This window comes from Panulirus ornatus, chromosome 3 (genome assembly GCF_036320965.1).
Source record: "Panulirus ornatus isolate Po-2019 chromosome 3, ASM3632096v1, whole genome shotgun sequence".
In the NCBI taxonomy this organism is placed as follows: domain Eukaryota; kingdom Metazoa; phylum Arthropoda; class Malacostraca; order Decapoda; family Palinuridae; genus Panulirus; species Panulirus ornatus.
Window position 1 is genome coordinate 3,440,539 of NC_092226.1, and position 20,014 is coordinate 3,460,552.

Below are 20,014 nucleotides of genomic sequence, written 5' to 3' on the forward strand. Positions count from 1 at the left end.
TTTTTTTTTTTTTTTTTTACCTGCAGCTGACTGGTCTGATTATGGATCTAGAGCTCTTGATTCTGCAGCGGGGATTGTCTGTTCCGGCGACTTGTAATGTCTGCTACAACTAGGATAGTCTAATCTACAACCAGAAATTCTCCGATTCTAGTTGTGGTTATTTGCCCTTACAACTGGGATCGTCCGATCCTTCAACCAGGGATTGTCCAACCCTGAAGTAGGCACCGTCTGAACATACAGCTGGAAATTGCCTCAGTCTAGCTGCTATGGATGGTCCAATGATGTCGCAGATATCCGAAACAAATTTCTTGGGCACGAGCCAGATCTGTTGTAGGTAAATCATTGTCGTGAACGTCTATTGTAATCACGTACTGTTGTCTTGATACCTTCCGGTGTTAAGTGTGAAAGGTCATACTAGGGTACAAAGGTTCTGGTCTGATGAAGAGGTTGCTTGACACCCCTGCGTGTTGGTGGGACCTGGGTACAGCAGGTGTGTTGTGTCGCCAGGAAACATAAGAACATAATGCGTATCAACTGAGGGTCTTAAGACCAGTTTGTCACGCCATGCTTTGGGTGGCTACCTGTACCCACACTGTCCTAGTCACAATGCCTGTCACTGATATCAGGCTAAGACAGTCCACGCCCAGCCCTTCATTAGTACTTGTCCTCGACGTACTAATTTGCAAACACGAACAAACAGTAACATGTCATGCAATATGCGTTTCAGCGACATTATCCTACAGAGTAATACCCAAGGAGATAGCTACACCACTTGACTGCCTTTTAAAAGATGACCACAAATCTGTCTGACAACATATATCTCAAGAGCATCTGGCGTCATTAACCAAGGCAGGCTTCTTCGTGATCTGCTATACATAGATGTATGTGGATATAATTATTATACTTTTATATCGAAATTGCTTTATTTTAAGCGTCTCTTCAGTTACCAATGATATTACTAATGTAGACCCTATTCTACAGAGGCTCCACTATCACTTGCGAGGCTCCGATCTCCTCACCATGTATATCAACAAACGTTAGGCTACTGCCAATTTTACGTCACGTGGAGAAATATTTTTACATGATTTTCGAGCATGACTCAGGATTCTGCGCCAGGGTTTGTTATCACCTTTATTGATTACATTTATACACATTCCAATGCTGTTGTCACGACAGGCAGTTTCTAAACTCTTTCAAAGACAGCCTACGAGATAGTCCTTTGGAAACTAAATAAGTTACTCTTAGTTTTCCCTTACTCAGTTGAACCTTGGCCAGATGAATATGATACATATTTTTTTTCACAGCCGCTGTGACACAGAGGAATCAGCTAAGCAGGTAGGACAATCGTTGGTCAACTCTGAACCAAAATGTAATACTATGAGTTCACAACAACCTTCTGATAGATCATAAAAACACATGACTTCATATTTGACGTGGAGGTGTGTCCACATCCGACACTTTGAACTGAATCATTGCTTTTCATTTTTGGCAACGACAAAACCTTACTTCATCTCAGCGTAAAAAGGTAACAACTGTATACGTGCCAAAAATGTGACTCATGTTTTCAAGGACTTGTTATCCAAGTTAACCCCTCCCCCTTACTCACAACAAACTTGGCAATGTTTTTTTCTTTTTTGAATTTCCACTGACCACCCAGTACATTGGCGTTCTTCGAAATGAAAACGGGTAAAAGGTAACACACGGAAACCGAAAGCAAGAGCTAGGAATTTATTCTTGACCAGTTTTGAAAGCTTCAGTGCCTGTCTGACACTCCACTACATTTACCATTATGACACTCTAGTATCGTTACCCTTTATGACACTACGGTATAGTTACCCTGCATGATACTTCGGTACAGTTATCCTGCATGACACTAGTACAGTTACCTTGTATGACACTCAACTACAGTTATATTTGGAGCCACATCCTGCCGAAGGTGAACGTCGGAGACGAGGCACCACAATGAAACCTGCCAGGAAGATGAAACGTCAGGAGTCACTTTGGGATACCTACTGACGGAGGAGACGCCCTTAGGGCGGCTTGAGTCTGGCGTCACATCGTCAAGACCTAAAGTCTTGGTATACTTGTGGTATACTTGTTGTCTAGTGGTGAGTCAACTGTCTGACTACCTTCCTGCGGTGATGCCTGGGTACATTAGAGGCGGGAAGGTCAGGTCGTCTAAGTTGAATGTCGCATGCTGGAACCTCTCGCCATGTTGGTTGACTGAGAGCGGCTCTTATGGAAAGGATCAGGTCACCTATAATTACAACGGCATCTTCTGATTCGCCACCGTCAGATTTCGGATGTGGATGTCAGGGATTAATACCTCAAGTGCAGCTGTAGGCTGGGCCACCAAACACATTTTTCCTAGGACTATTAGGTCAGGTGAGGTCACACTGCCACCCGCTACCCAGTCAAAGCGTCGTCTGTAATGTGATACTTTGTGGAGCGACAGATGGGTCGCTGCACATTGTATGACTCTCATGAATAGGTACCCTGTATTACATCCAAGCATAGTCACCCAGAATAATACTACTGTATAGTTACCCTGTATGACACTTCGTATGGTTATCCTGCATGACGTCGTATAGTTATCCTGTATGACATCCCATTACAGTTACCCTTTGTGACATTGTATAGTTACCCTTATGAAACTCCTATACAGTTCCCCTGTATGGTACTCCAGTATAGTTGCCCGATATGATGCTTCAGAATAGTAATTATACTTACCCTGTATGATACCAGTTACTGTATGATACCAGATACCCAGTATTACAGTATTGTATTGTTACCCTGTTTGACAGTACTGTATATTTACCCAGTATGACAGTGTTGTATAGTTAACCTTTTTGACAGTACTGTATAGTTACCCAGTATGACAGTATTGTATGTTTACCCTGTATGGCAGTGCTGTATAGTCACCCAGTATGACAGTATTGTATAGTTACCCTGTATGGCAGTACTGTATAGTCACCCAGTATGACAGTATTGTATAATTACCCTGTATGGCAGCATGTATAGTCACCCAGTGTGACAGTATTGTATAGTTACCCTGTATGGCAGTACTGTATAGTCACCCAGTATGACAGTATTGTATAGTTACCCTGTATGGCAGTACTGTATAGTCACCCAGTATGACAGTATTGTATAGTTACCCTGTATGGCAGTACTGTATAGTTACCCAGTATGACAGTATTGTATAGTTACCCTGCATGGCAGTACTGTATAGTCACCCAGTATGACAGTATTGTATAATTACCCTGTATGGCAGTATGTATAGTCACCCAGTATGACAGTATTGTATAGTTACCCTGCATGGCAGTACTGTATAGTCACCCAGTATGACAGTATTGTATAGTTACCCTGTATGGCAGTACTGTATAGTTACCCAGTATGACAGTATTGTATAGTTACCCTGCATGGCAGTACTGTATAGTCACCCAGTATGACAGTATTGTATAGTTACCCTATACAGTACTGTATAGTCACCCAGTATGACAGTACTGTATAGTTACCCTGTATGACGGTACTCCCAGTATAGTTATCCTGTATGACACTTGGGCAGCCATTCTTGCTTGTGGTCGTATGTAAACAATCATTTGAAAGGTTCAGCTTTTTAGTGAGGTCGTTCTACGCATTTAAGCGAAAAAGCTTGGAAACAGCCTATAGAATATCTCTGTTTTGTAAAAGTTAGAGACAGTCAAGAGTATAGAAGGTCAAGATGAGGGTACCGAGCAAGAAGATGATGGAGCGGATCTTGGAGTGTCATACTGGCAAGAAGATCCGGGTGTCAAATGAAGCTGCTAAATTAATGTTTCTGCATTATCTCATCTTTTTGAGGAAGTTAGCGAAAGAATGTGATAATTTCTCATTTAGGTAATACTTGTGCAACATGTGTAAGAGTGATCCATCTTTTTTTTCTTCTATAGAAGTGATTATTGTACCGACTCATCGGTAGAAGTGGGCTGTGGTATTATGCCGTTATTTTCAGCAATGAATGTATTGACATCATAATTATTTTGATCTTTTATGATTTTCGTTGAGGCATGGAAGTGTTTAGGAAAATTATTACCCAATTTGGGCCTGTGAGGTATAATTGTTGGTAAAGTTCCACTTTAGGGGCACCATTGAAATAGCTTTTAGGTTTACAAGATATGAATATTAATGGACACCTGTGCTTACTGGTTTAAGAAATTGTTTTAACTAGGGGAGCATGACTTGCAGCAGTATTTGTTCTGTTGTGAAAATGATAGTGGTGAGGGCAGTGATGATTGTGGAAAATATTGGATATCAGGCAGTGAATGAAATACTTCAAGAATTCGGCAGAATATATGAAAACCTCACCCAATATTCCCTACCAACTTAGATTTGATAGTGTATCAGAAATATATATTCTAGCATATTCTAGCTTATGGATCTTCATTCTTCTCTCATGGTAAAATTGTAATGTGTACAAATAAGGAATTAAGGGTGTAGTTTTTAAGTTGTTGCTATATTTCCTAGCATTTGACAGTAGAGAAGTTGGATAAGCTTCAATAAAGATATGTTAAATACTATGTGATGCTTAAGCTAACTTGCTTATTTGAATGCTGCAAAGGTCATTTGGAGTCAAATAATGGCTGTTTTCCCAATAACAAGAGACTAAATATTTTTTTTATTTGATTGTACATTGTTTTTATTGTTATGGGACCACATTATTCCCTCCTCTTGCTGTTGGATTATTTATCACCCACCTTTTGACTCGCCTGTGCCTCTTTGGTTACATTTGTTGCCATGTCCACTCCCAGGGAATCTAAAATATCCCAATTCCTTCAAGGTTTTTCCAGTCATACTTGCTCCCCAACTAACCTGTTTTTCTGCATTGTTAAACATAACAAACTTGCTTTTAAATACATTTACTCTCAACTTTCTCCTTCATACTCTCTCCCAAACTTGGACACTAACCACTGCAGTTTCTTACCTGAACGTGCCATCATTGCCATGTCATCAGCAAAACATCTGACTCATTTTCCATGCCCTCCTCACTTACTATAGACTGTATACCTGCCCCTTTCTCCGAGACACCTCCCTCACCACCCCATCCATAAACCAATGGAACAATCATGGTGACATCACTCACACTGCTCCAGACCCACCTTCACCTAGTACCACTTATCCTCGTCTCCACCCACTTTCACACTTGCTTTATTCTGAATAAAAACTCTCTACTACCAATAGCTTTTCTCCCACATAATATATTCAAAATGCCTTTCACAAAGCACCCCTATCAACCCTTTCATATACTTTATCCAGATCCATAAATGCCACATGCAAATCTTTTTGTTTCTTAAGTATTTTTCACACTTGTTCTTTAAAGCAAATGCCTGATCCACATACCCTCTACCTCTCCTGAAACCACATTGTTCCTCTCCAATCTGATGATCAATGGATGCCCTATTCCTTTCAGTCACCACTCTCCCATACATCTTACCGGGTACACTCAGCAAACTTATACCTCTGTAGTTTGAACACTCAACTTTGTCAACCTTCGGGTTATCATTATGCATGAATTCTGGTAATCTTTAGGTGCTTCACCATGATCCAAACGTATATTGAAAATATTAACTTATCCATCAGAAACAGAATCATCTCCTTTCTTGAGAAATTCTACTACAGTACCATCCATTCCAGCTGCCTTGCCACATTTCATGTAATGAAAGGCTTTCACAACCTATTCTCTACTAACCTAACCACTACACAAACACCCAACATCTGCCACCATATAATCGAACACAATCCTCAGAGTACTCACTCCATCTCTTCACATTATCACTGCCAGTTACCACTTCCCTACTTGCCCCTACCAATGGTGCTCACACCTTTAAAGATACTAGACTGAATGACCACCCTGAGAGCATCACATCCTTGTACCCTCGGTTATCCTTAACTGTGTATCATCTTTCTCACACTACTCACCTCCTTCCACATCATCTTATTCTCCCTGCAGTCCACTGACACCCGCTCACCTCAGCTGCCTTCAATATTATCTTAATAGATACTCACTGATTGGTAATATACAGTGCCTGCAAAAAACCTTGTCTGCCTCCCTATGCATTTTTACAAAAGCAGTGTCACACTTATAAGTACTTTGCTATCTCTCCTTTGGCCTCTGTTACACCTGCAGATGTCTGGTCATGGAATTAACAAGGTTTTTAAGTATTCAGGGTGCATGTTGTGGTTCCATAGGGTTTTGATCTGAATGAGGCAAGGCACTAATGATGTGTTGCATGAACCAGCTACCTGATCATGCTTTTTGAGCACCCATTGCTTGTAGAAATCTCATGTGTACCCAAAGTTTCTTCTAGGCAAGAATTTGAGCCTTCTACTCCTTAGAAAGGTAAGAGTAAACCTTCTTGAAGCACTGGTGGAAGAAATACATCCCCCACACTCAAAATTCCCAAAATGAAGTGGCAACCAGGAAGATTAAAGAAAGAACATACTTTCCTCAAGATAGCCTGAGGCAGGTTGTTGGTGCTCACACCATTAAAGCCACTAGTCTCAATGACCAGATGTTCAATGATTTCACTCTGAGAGCATCACATCCTTATACTCTCAATTACACTTGTCTATGTATTGCCTTTGAAAATATACAGTGCGTGAGCAACGTTTTTTGCAGACATTATTTTTGTCTCTAATCTTGCATGTTTATGTGCACTGCATCACTATATGATCTTATTCCTAGCTGATGATTATTTTTGTTGTCTGCAAAAAGTCTTGTCCATCCTGCATATATTTTCACAGGTGATACATTGATAAGATTTATTGTGGGTACAAGCATGTGATGCTCTTAGGATGATATCTGGTGTGAGCAACAACATCCTGTCTCAGGCTATCTCCAGGGAATGATGTTCTTTCTTTAATCTACCTGGCTGCCATTTCATTTTGGGAATTCTCTTCTGGGTACTTATTTTTTCCACCTGGACATCAAGATGGTTGGCTCGTACCTTTCTGAGGAAGAGAAAGTCTGAATTTTTGCTCAGAAGCAAGAAAATATGGGTACACATGAAATTTCTAAGTGCACTAAGTGCTCAGAATACAAGATCAGGCAGCCACTTCATGCAACACCTCCTCAATGCCTTTCCTCAGGATATCATGATCCTGTGGACCTAGAATATTTCAAGAGACACGCTAATTCCATGCCCAGATGTCTGCCAATGGTAGAGAATAACAAAATACTAAAATGTAAATGTGGCATTGCCTTTGAAAATATATGGGTGGGAGAACAACGCTTTTTATGGACACTGTATTTATATCTTGGATTTTACACTTTAGTATTAGTGTTTTCAGAGCTTAAACTATATTTCTGGTATTATCTTGATATTTACACTACAGTGCTACACAGTCAGGGTAGTACATTTCTCAAGGTAGTTCATATTTTGTTACATCATTAACCTTGTTCTGTACATTGTTTTACATTTACTACCGTTTACATGTGAGGGTGGGGTGAGGGAGCGTTTAATGTTATGAGAAGCAGCCACTGTCCTTCAGAAACTTAATACACATTCCTGGTGCAGAGCACTGTCTTACATTGTGCTACGATAATGTTGGGGAGCATTGGAAGGGTTAAGGTATGCTGATGGCCTTTAAGAGTAAAACCTCAGTATATTTTTGATGATGCTCCATCTAATCTTTTGGATTGCTTTGTGTTCAGTGATATGAAATATTTGTACATATCAGCTTTAGTGATTGTAACATTCAGTTATCTGAAGTGTTGAATGTGGAATGGCGTGTGTTCACTTTTTCAGATAAATCCTCATATTCTGATAGCAGTTTTGATGTAGACTTAAGTTAGGTGATAATTTCAAGATGTCTCTAGATATCCTTGGTGTTTTTGCTCTTGAATAGTTGTTCTAGCTGTAAATTCAGCTTTACACTTTACAGTTGCTGTATTGATATTTAAATTATATGGTTTTCAGTAGTATGATGAATAAGGTCCTCTTTGGTCAATAGTGTTTGTTTCAGTTGTTTGTCAAACTAAAGTTCATTGTTTAGATAGAATTTGACACTTTAATGTGACACACAAGTGTCCTTACAGAAACATTTTAAGATAATATCAGCAAGTTCTTCGGTTGATTCACATGAATGATAGAATATGCTCCACTCTCAAGCCCTTACATACTTTTTTCATTAGGTTGATTAATCTTGGTGATGCGTCACACTTTTTGTTCTGTTTGTATAACTAACTGAGTAGTGGTAATCATATATTGCTTAGTGGGTGTAGCTTATTCATGTCATCATAAAGCATAGTATTTGCCCAGAAACAGATTATTTTTTGTAGTCTTTTTCATCATGTACAACAAGTTGTACAGGTAAGAACTTCTCAAAGAACAGATGATTTTTGAATTGTTAGAAACAATGCTTCTGTTTTGATAATCCCAGAGAAATAATTTTTGATGCTCTTTTTCATCACCTACAAGTTGTACAGGTAAGAGCTTCTCAAAGAACAGGTGATTTTTGAATTGCCAGAAATGACACTTTAATGTAATAATCCCACATTAATGTGACATTTCTCATTATGATAAAGATTTGTCAGTATATATGATCATGTTCTCATTACAGTATATTTTCAGACAGCGGAAAATGCAGATTTCAGGAGATGCTGTATCTTTCTGTTCTCCAAAATTGCTGTCAGCATTTTGTGAAACTGAAAAGATTTTGACAAAGCCTCCAAAAAGTATGAAAATGAAGATAACACCTGCAAATCAACAAAAGAAAAAGTCTGAAGAAGCTGCAGAAGAGATGTATGATACTTTTGATGAGTCAGATGATCTTGAAAGTATCTCAGAGGATGAAGAAAAATAATGTGAATATCACCAGAGGTAAGAAAAGGTAAATCAGTTATTAAGAAATGTTTAGTGAATAGTATATGGAAATAGTATTTATTGTTTCACTTGAAAATTAAAATTATATTGAAAGGAAGAAAATTATTCTCTAAAATAACATACTGGTGATACATTTCATTTAGTTAGATATCATGAAAGCATGGAAAAAATCTTGGAAAATTACAGCCCAGGGAAGATTATTCAGCTTTGATTGAATTCAGATGAATGGGATGACCCATTTATTTGAGGAATCTTTTGTAGCTTTATTTCTGTGTGGGATAATATGTCTCATACATTGTGACAGCATGTTCAGTGATGACTCTTAAGAGAAGGAATATGACACTTGGTTCAAAGAGACTAAGTTAAACACTGTGGGTGATAAAGCTTGTATTTGTTACATCAGAGCTTGCTTTACTTATTATTTCAGTTAATATTGTGGATGGAAGAAAGAATACTGCTATCATATCTCCTGCATTTTAGAGGGTGACTAAGAGGGGCAGGAGTGAGGGACTGGAAATCCTACAGTTCTTGCAAAATGAATAAACAGAGGAAGGAGAGCCAAGTGAGGATATTTCCCCTCTAAAGCTTGGTCACCTGCTGTAAATGCTACCTTTTGTATATGGGAAATGGTGAAGATGTAAACAAGAAAAGAAAAAATTGTGGACCCCTAATGTTTGAGATAGAGTCCTTACTCATGGGATGCTTGAGTACCCCTCAAAAACTTACATGTTTATTTTCTTTTTATTCTCCTCTCTCAGATTATTAAACATTACTTTTTATGATTTGCATTCATTATACTGTATTAATTTTCATTGGTTGGCAGCAACTCTAGATTGTGTTCTAGCTGAAACAATGGATATTTAAAAGGGTACTTTGCTACAGGACACATTCTGATTTGCTGTTTTATAAAATATAAATTAAGTTATTTCTGTTATAAAAGCATAAAAAGGTTGTTGGATAACAAGGCATCCCCAGAGAATTGGGAATCCTTGGACCACACCAGGTAGTAGGACCGGAAATGGGGACCGCAGTTCTATAAATTCTTACAAAAGATGTAAGTGATCCACCTTGTGTAAATGGGATTGGAGGTACACATGATAGACATGAACTAAGAAAAAAAAATTGATATATCCTGGAGTATCTTTTGCTGTTTTCCTGTGGGGCAGGATAGCAACAGGAATGGATGAAGGCAAGCAGTTATGAATATGTACATGTGTATGTTTGTTATGTATGTGTATGTATTTTGATATGTATATGTATGTATATGTGCATATGTAGGGGTTTATGTATATATGTGTGTATATGAGTGGATGGGCCATTCTTCGTCTGTTTCCTGACGTGGGAAATGGTGATTATGTATAATGATACAATAATAAAATCTTTTGCTTTGTTCTTGTAACTATTTTCTAGAAATGTTAAAAAAAGCAACCTGCCAAGTAAAGATGACCTTCTGAAGCCATGAGTATCAAAGTTATCACCACAAAGAGGTATCTTGTTGCATGGTTTATCCACATTCAGCATACAACACAGGACCTTGAACAACAGACAGTGTGCTCTTATTTATTTAGAAAGGCCTGGTCTGTGGGGATGAAGATCCCATGAGGCCATTTTTGATGTGTGGTAATATAGTTGGTGCATTTAAACACATATATAAAAAAGACGGAATGCTTGCATAGTGCCATTGTACAAAGGCAAAGGGGATAAGAGTGAGTGCTCAAATTACAGAGGTATAAGTTTGTTGAGTATTCCTGGTAAATTATATGGGAGGGTATTGATTGAGAGGGTGAAGGCATGTACAGAGCATCAGATTGGGGAAGAGCAGTGTGGTTTCAGAAGTGGTAGAGGATGTGTGGATCAGGTGTTTGCTTTGAAGAATGTATGTGAGAAATACTTAGAAAAGCAAATGGATTTTTATGTAGCATTTATGGATCTGGAGAAGGCATATGATAGAGTTGATAGAGATGCTCTGTGGAAGGTATTAAGAATATATGGTGTGGGAGGCAAGTTGTTAGAAGCAGTGAAAAGTTTTTTATCGAGGATGTAAGGCATGTGTACGTGTAGGAAGAGAGGAAAGTGATTGGTTCTCAGTGAATGTAGGTTTGCAGCAGGGGTGTGTGATGTCTCCATGGTTGTTTAATTTGTTTATGGATGGTGTTGTTAGGGAGGTGAATGCAAGAGTTTTGGAAGGAGGGGCAAGTATGCAGTCTGTTTTGGATGAGAGAGCTTGGGAAGTGAGTCAGTTGTTCGCTGATGATACAGCACTGGTGGCTGATTCATGTGAGAAACTACAGAAGCTGGTGACTGAGTTTGGTAAAGTGTGTGAGAGAAGAAAGTTGAGAGTAAATGTGAATAAGAGCAAGGTTATTAGGTACAGTAGGGTTGAGGGTCAAGTAAATTGAGAGATAAGTTTGAATGGAGAAAAACTGGAGGAAGTAAAGTGTTTTAGATATCTGGGAGTGGATCTGGCAGCGTATGGAAGCGGAGGTAAATCGTAGGGTGGGGGAGGGGGCGAAAATTCTGGGAGCCTTGATGAATGTTTGGAAGTCGAGAACATTATCTCGGAAAGCAAAAATGGGTATGTTTGAAGGAGTAGTGGTTCCAACAGTGTTGTATGGTTGCGAGGTGTGGGCTGTGGATTGAGTTGTGTGCAGGAGGGTAGATGTGCTGGAAATGAGATGTTTGAGGACAGTATGTGGTGTGAGGTGGTTTGATTGAGTAAGTAATGTAAGGGTAAGAGAGATGTGTGGAAGTAAAAAGAGTGTGGTTGAGAGAGCAGAAGAGGGTGCTTTGAAGTGGTTAGGTCACATGGAGAGAATGAGTGAGGAAAGATTGACCAAGAGGATATATGTGTTAGAGGTGGAGGGAACGAGAAGTGGGAGACCAAATTGGAGGTGGAAAGATGGAGTGAAAAAGATTTTGAGTGATTGGGGCCTGAACATGCAGGAGGGTGAAAGGCATGCAAGGAATAGAGTGAATTGGAACGATGTGGTATACCGGGGTCGAAGTTCTGTCAATGGATTGAACCAGGGCATGTGAAGTGTCTGGGGTAAACCATGGAAAGTTCTGTGGGGCCTGGATGTGGAAAGGGAGCTGTGGTTTCAGTGCATTATTACATGACAGCTAGAGACTGAATGTGAATGAATGGGGCCTTTGTTGTATTTTCCTGGCGCTACCTCGCACACATGAGGGGGCAGGAGGTTGTTATTCCTTGTGTGGTGAGGTGGAGATGGGAATAAATACAGGCAGACAGTATGAATTTTGTACATGTGTATATATGTATATGTCTGTGTGTGTATATATATGTATACTTTGAGATGTATAGGTATGTATATTTGCGTGTGTGGACGTGTATGTATACACATGTGTATATGGGTGGGTTGGGCCATTCTTTCGTCTGTTTCCTTGCACTACCTCGCTAATGCGGGAGACAGCGACAAAGCAAAATAAATAGATATATATAAAAAAGACTGTTGGGTATATAGTCAACTTTTGCTGCAAAATGCAGGATTAGCAGTTTCAGATGAGAAAATGACCTGCATTCATTACACATCACCGAGCCACTAAAGATGAGTACTACCTTCAAAAGGATGTTCCAACTGATGTGATTTACTTGCTTGGTCTGTAATGTTTTGGATACAGTTGTTGCTGAGTGTAGTGACCTACAAAATGATAAAAAAGGCAGGTTTGTCAGATTGACTTTTAGGCCCATTTGTTATTAGATGATGTGTATAATGTTAGGCACATGTTCAGATAGCTAACCCAAGTGTGCTTACCATTTGTAATTTTATATTTCAGTAATTTGAAGTAGAGCATACGTATCTTAAAATGATTTTTATTTGTTCATTCCTGTAGTTCGTTTGACATAGTATAGAATTTTTGTGGATGAGAATTTATGAGTAGGAACAATTAAGCATATGTTTATTATTTTTCCTCTCTGAGGCTCAGTTACATGTTCCTAATGCTACCTCAGTCATGTGGGAAATAGTAAAAATATTAAAGAAAGAAAAGTGCCAAGTCTGCTACTAATCATGGATAAGTGCAGTATGAATGGTTCTGATAATATCATGTTGAGGGTGCTCTATTTCATAGGTAATTCTTATTCAAAAGAATAAACAGTTTCCACCCATCTAAACCACCCTTCTCACATCCTGGGAAGAGGAGGAGGTCATTAAAGGGTAAGGGACATATCTTGATCATGAGTCTATTTTCTTCTTACTGTTATCTCCACTGATATCTTACCACTTCACATTGAAGCTAGTCCTAAAGCAGATCAGCAGTTTATAACAAAATGAGCCATTTGCTGTTCCTTTCTCACAAATTATTTTTTTGTATTATACTTTGTTGTTGTCTCCTACATTAGCGAGGTAGCGCAAGGAAACAGATGAAAGAATGGCCCTACCCACTCACATACACATGTATATACATACATGTCTACACATGCACATATACATACCTATACATTTCAACGTATACATATATATGCATACAAAGACATATACATATTTATACACATGTACATAATTCATACTTGCTGCCTTTATTCATTCCCGTCACCACCCTGCCACACATGAAATGACACCCCTTCCCCCCACATGCGCGCGAGGTAGTGCTAGGAAAAGAACAAAGGTCACATTCGTTCACACTTAGTCTCTAGCTGTCATGTATAATGCACGGAAACCACAGCTCCCTTTCCACATCCAGGCCCCACAAAACTTTCCATGGTTTACCCCAGATGCTTCACATGCCCTGGTTCAATCCATTGACAGCATGTCGACCCCAGTATACCACATCATTATAATTCACTCTATTCCTTGGGTGCTTTTCACCTTCCTGCATGTTCAGGCCCCGATCGCTCAAAATCTTTTTCACCCTATTCTTCCACCTCCAGTTTGTCTCCTACTTCTCCTCGTTCCCTCCACCTGTGACACATATATCCTTTTTGTCAATCTTTCCTCACTCATTCTCTCCATGTGACCAAACCATTTCAATACATACTCTTCTGCTCTCTCAACCACACTCTTTTTATTACCTAGCGCTACCTTGTGCACATGCGGGGGGAGGGGGTTGTCATTTCATGTGTGGTAGGGTGGCGACGAGAATGAATAAAGGCAGCAAGTATGAATTATGTACATGTGTATATATATATATGTCTGTGTATGTATGTATATGTATACGTTGAAGTGTATAGGTATATATATGTGCATGTGTGGACATGTATGTATATTCATGCGTATGTGGGTGGGTTGGGCCATTCTTTCATCTGTTTCCCTGCAGTACCTCGTTAATGCGGGAGACAGCAACAAAGTATAATAAATAAATAGATATATATATTTTTTTTATACTTTGTCACTGTCTCCTGCGTTAGCGAGGTAGCACAAGGAAACAGACAAAAGAATAGGCCAACCCACCCACATACACATGTATATACATAAACGCCCACACACACAAATATACATACTATACATTTCAACATATACATATACATACACAGGCATATACATATATAAAAATGCACATATTCATACATGCTGCCTTCATCCATTCATACCACCACCCCACCACACATGAAATGATACCCTAGCAACTTGCCTCCCACACCATATACTCTTAATACCTTCCACAGAGCATCTCTATGAACTCTTTCATATTCCTTCTCTAGATCCATAAATGCTTCATACAAATCCATTTGCTTTTCTAAGTATTTCTCACATACATTCTTCAAAGCAGTCACCTGATTTACACATCCTCTACCACTTCTGAAACCATAATGCTCTTCCCCAATCTGATGCTCTGTGCATGCATTCACCCTCTCAATCAATACCCTCCCATATAATTTCCCAGGAATACTCAACAAACTTATACCTCTGTAATTTGAACACACACTTTTATCCCCTGTGCCTTTGTACAGTAGCACTAGGCATGCATTCCACCAATCCTCAGGCACTTCACCATGAGCCATAGTATATACATTGAATAACCTTACCAACCATTCAACAACACAGTTGCCCCCTTTTTTAATAAATTCCATTGCAATACCCTCCAAACCTGCCCCCTTGCTGGCTTTCATCTTCTGGAAAGCTTTCACTACCTCTTCTCAGTTTACCAAATCATTCTCCCTGACTCTCTCACTTTGCAAACCACCTCGACCAAAACACCCTGTATCAGCCACTCTATTATCTAACACATTCAACTAGCCTTCAAAATACTCACTCCATCTCCTCACATCACCACTACTTGTTATTACCTCCCTATTAGCCCCCTTCACCAATGTTCCCATTTGTTCTCCTGTCTTACGCACTTTATATACCTCCTTCCAAAACATCTTATTTTCCCTAAAATTTAATGATACATCTCTCACCTCAACTCTCATTTGCCCTCTTTTTCACCTCTTACACCTTTCTCTTGACTTCCTGCCTCTATCTTTTATACATCTCCCAGTCATTTGCACTATTTCCCTGCAAAAATCTTCCAGATGCCTCTGTCTTTTCTTTCACTAATAATCTTACTTCCTCATCCCACCACTCACTACCCTTTCTAAACTGCCCACCTCCCACACTTCTCATGCCACAAGCATCTTTTGTGCAAGCCTCATTGCTTCCCTAAATACATCCCATTCCTCCCCTACTCTCCTTACGACCTTTGCTCTCACTTTTTTCCATTCTGCACTCAGTCTCTCCTGGTACTTCCTCACACAAGTCTCCTTCCCAAGCTCACTTACTCTCACCACTCTCTTCACCCCAACATTCTCTCTTCTTTTCTGGAAACCTCTTCAAATCTTCACCTTTGCCTCCACAAGATAATGATCAGACATTCCTCCAGTTGCACCTCTCAGCACATTAACATCCAAAAGTCTCTCTTTCAAGTGCCTATCAATTAACACATAATCCAATAACACTCTCTGGCCATCTCTCCTACTTACATACGTTTTTTTTTTTTTTTTTTTTTTTTTTGCTTTGTCGCTGTCTCCCGCGTTTGCGAGGTAGCGCAAGAAAACAGATGAAAGAAATGGCCCAACCCACCCCCATACACATGTATATACATATGTCCACACACGCAAATATACATACCTACACAGCTTTCCATGGTTTACCCCAGACGCTTCACATGCCCTGATTCAATCCACTGACAGCATGTCAACCCCGGTATAGCACATCGCTCCAATTCACTCTATTCCTTGCCCTCCTTTCACCGTCCTGCATGTTCAGGCCCCTATCACACAAAATCTTTTTCACTCCATCTTTCAACCTCCAATTTGGTCTCCCACTTCTCCTCGTTCCCTCCACCTCCGACACATATATCCTCTTGGTCAATCTTTCCTCATTCATTCTCTCCATGTGCCCAAACCATTTCAAAACACCCTCCTCTGCTCTCTCAACCACGCTCTTTTTATTTCCACACATCTCTCTTACCCTTACGTTACTTACTCGATCAAACCACCTCACACCACACATTGTCCTCAAACATCTCATTTCCAGCACATCCACCCTCCTGCGCACAACTCTATCCATAGCCCACATCTCACAACCATACAACATTGTTGGAACCACTATTCCTTCAAACATACCCATTTTTGCTTTCCGAGATAATGTTCTCGACTTCCACACATTCTTCAAGGCTCCCAGGATTTTCGCCCCCTCCCCCACCCTATGATCCACTTACACTTCCATGGTTCCATCCGCTGCCAGATCCACTCCCAGATATCTAAAACACTTTACTTCCTCCAGTTTTTCTCCATTCAAACTTACTTCCCAATTGACTTGACCCTCAACCCTACTGTACCTAATAACCTTGCTCTTATTCACATTTACTCTTAACTTTCTTCTTTCACACACTTTACCAAACTCAGTCACCAGCTTCTGCAGTTTCTCACATGAATCAGCCACCAGCGCTGTATCATTAGCGAACAACAACTGACTCACTTCCCAAGCTCTCTCATCCACAACAGACTTCATACTTGCCCCTCTTTCCAAAACTCTTGCATTCACCTCCCTAACAACCCCATCCATAAACAAATTAAACAACCATGGAGACATCACACACCCCTGCCGCAAACCTACATTCACTGAGAACCAATCACTTTCCTCTCTTCCTACACGTACACATGCCTTACATCCTCGATAAAAACTTTTCACTGCTTCTAACAACTTGCCTCCCACACCATATATTCTTAATACCTTCCACAGAGCATCTCTGTCAACTCTATCATATGCCTTCTCCAGATCCATAAATGCTACATACAAATCCATTTGCTTTTCTACGTATACTTATGTATATCTCTCTTTTTAAACCAGCTATTCCCAATCATCAGTCCTTTTTCAGCACATAAATCCTAAAGCTCTTCACCATTTCCATTTATAACACTGAACACTCCATGTACTCCAATTATTCCCTCAACTGCCACAATACTCACCTTTGCGTTCAAATCACCCATCACTATAACCCAGTCTCGTGCCTCAAAACTGCTAACAGTCACTCAGCTGCTCCCAAAACACTTGCTTCTCATGATCTTTCTTCTCATGCTCAGGTGTATAGGCACCATCCACTTTCAGTTTTACCCATATCAATCTAGAGTTTACTTTCTTACACTCCATCACATACTCCCACAACTCCTGTTTCAGGAATAGTGCTTGTCCTTCCGTTGCTCTTGTCCTCTCACCAACCCCTGACTTTACTCCCAAAACATTCCAAACCACTCTTCCCCTTTACCCTTGAGCTTCGTTCCACTCAGAGCCAAAACATCCAGGTTCCTTTCCTCAAACATACTACCTATCTCTCCTTTTTTCTCATCTTGGTTACATCCACACACATTTAGACACCCCAATCTGAGCCTTCGAGGAGGATGAGCACTCCCCGCGTGACTCCTTTTGCTTCCCATTTTAGAAAGTTAGAATACAAGGTATAATATATATATATATATATATATATCCCTGGGGATAGGGGAGGAAGAATACTTCCCACGTATTCCCTGCGTGTCGTAGAAGGCGACTAAAAAGGAAGGGAGCGGGAGGCTGGAAATCCTCCCCTCATTTTTTTTTTTTTTTTTCCAGAAGAAGAAACAGAGAAGGGGACCAGGTGAGGATATTCCCTCAAAGGCCCAGTCCTCATCCTCTGTTCTTAACGCTACCACACTAATGCGGGAAATGGCGATTAGTATAATATATATATATATATATATATATTTTTTTTTTGCTTTGTCGCTGTCTCCCGCGTTTGCGAGGTAGCGCAAGGAAACAGACGAAAGAAATGGCCCAACCCACCCCCATACACATGTATATACATATGTCCACACACGCAAATATACATACCTACATGGCTTTCCATGGTTTACCCCAGACGCTTCACATGCCCTGATTCAATCCACTGACAGCACGTGAACCCCGGTATACCACATCGATCCAATTCACTCTATTCCTTGCCCTCCTTTCACCCTCCTGCCTGTTCAGGCCCCAATCACACAAAATCTTTTTCTCTCCATCTTTCCACCTCCAGTTTGGTCTCCCACTTCTCCTCGTTCCCTCCACTTCCGACACATATATCCTCTTTGTCAATCTTTCCTCACTCATTCTCTCCATGTGCCCAAACCATTTCAAAACACCCTCTTCTGCTTTCTCAACCACGCTCTTTTTATTTCCACACATCTCTCTTACCCTTACGTTACTTACTCGATCAAACCACCTCACACCACACATTGTCCTCAAACATCTCGTTTCCAGCACATCCATCCTCCTGCGCACAACTCTATCCATAGCCCACGCCTCGCAACCATACAACATTGTTGGAACCACTATTCCTTCAAACATACACATTTTTGCTTTCCGAGATAATGTTCTCGACTTCCACACATTCTTCAAGACTCCCAGAATTTTCGCCCCCTCCCCCACCCTATGATCCGCTTCCGCTTCCATGGTTCCATCCGCTGCCAGATCCACTCCCAGATATCTAAAACACTTTACTTCCTGCAGTTTTTCTCCATTCAAACTTACCTCCCAATTGACTTGACCCTCAACCCTACTGTACCCAATAACCTTGCTCTTATTCACATTTACTCATAACTTTCTTCTTTCACACACTTTACCAAACTCAGTCACCAGCTTCTGCAGTTTCTCACATGAATCAGCCACCAGCTTCTGCAGTTTCTCACATGAATCAGCCACCAGCGCTGTATCATCAGCGAACAACAACTGACTCACTTCCCAAGCTCTCTCATCCCCAACAGACTTCTTACTTGCCCCTCTTTCCAAAACTCTTGCATTCACCTCCCTAACAACCCCATCCATAAACCAATTAAACAACCATGGAGACATCACACACCCCTGCCGCAAACCTACATTCACTGAGAACCAATCACTTTCCTCTCTTCCTACACATACACATGCCTTACATCCTCGATAAAAACTTTTCACTGCTTCTAACAACTTGCCTCCCACACCATATATTCTTAATACCTTCCACAGAGCATCTCTATCAACTCTATCATATGCCTTCTCCAGATCTATAAATGCTACATACAAATCCATTTGCTTTTCTAAGTATTTCTCACATACATTCTTCAAAGCAAACACCTGATCCACACATCCTCTACCACTTCTGAAACCACACTGCTCTTCCCCAATCTGATGCTCTGTACATGCCTTCACCCTCTCAATCAATACCCTCCCATATAATTTACCAGGAATACTCAACAAACTTATACCTCTGTAATTTGAGCACTCACTCTTATCCCCTTTGCCTTTGTACAATGGCACTATGCACGCATTCCGCCAATCCTCAGGCACCTCACCATGAGTCATACATACATTAAATAACCCTACCAACCAGTCAATAATACAGTCACCCCCTTTTTTTAATAAATTCCACTGCAATACCATCCAAACCTGCTGCCTTGCCGACTTTCATCTTCCGCAAAGCTTTTACTACCTCTTCTCTGTTTACCAAATCATTTTCCCTAACCCTCTCACTTTGCACACCACCTCGACCAAAACACCCTATATCTGCCATGCTATCATCAAACACAATCAACAAACCTTCAAAATACTCACTCCCCCTCCTCACATCACCACTACTTGTTCTCACCTCCCCATTTGCGCCCTTCACTGAAGTTCCCATTTGCTCCCTTGTCTTATGCTTTTTATTTACCTCCTTCCGGAACATTT

The 20,014-nt window shown here is 40.3% G+C and overlaps 1 protein-coding gene across 7 annotated transcripts in view; it reads left to right on the top strand.

The window, feature by feature from the left end:
* The first annotated feature begins 3,548 nt into the window (after window positions 1-3,548).
* LOC139760077 (uncharacterized) overlaps window positions 3,549-20,014 on the top strand; it is a 48,525-nt gene continuing 32,059 nt past the window's right edge. For 3 of the 7 annotated variants that reach the window (XR_011715245.1, XM_071682915.1, XM_071682889.1), the window contains exons 1-2: window positions 3,549-3,876; window positions 8,610-8,868. Coding sequence is in view for 6 of the 7 variants with exons in the window: in XM_071682915.1 (XP_071539016.1) it covers window positions 3,722-3,876; window positions 8,610-8,841 (387 nt within the window). In the remaining variant the exon portion in view is untranslated. Of the gene's footprint in view, window positions 3,877-8,609; window positions 8,869-9,288; window positions 10,254-20,014 lie in introns of those variants that run through there. The other 4 variants (XM_071682923.1, XM_071682895.1, XM_071682901.1 and 1 more) reach the window with 3 other exon arrangements.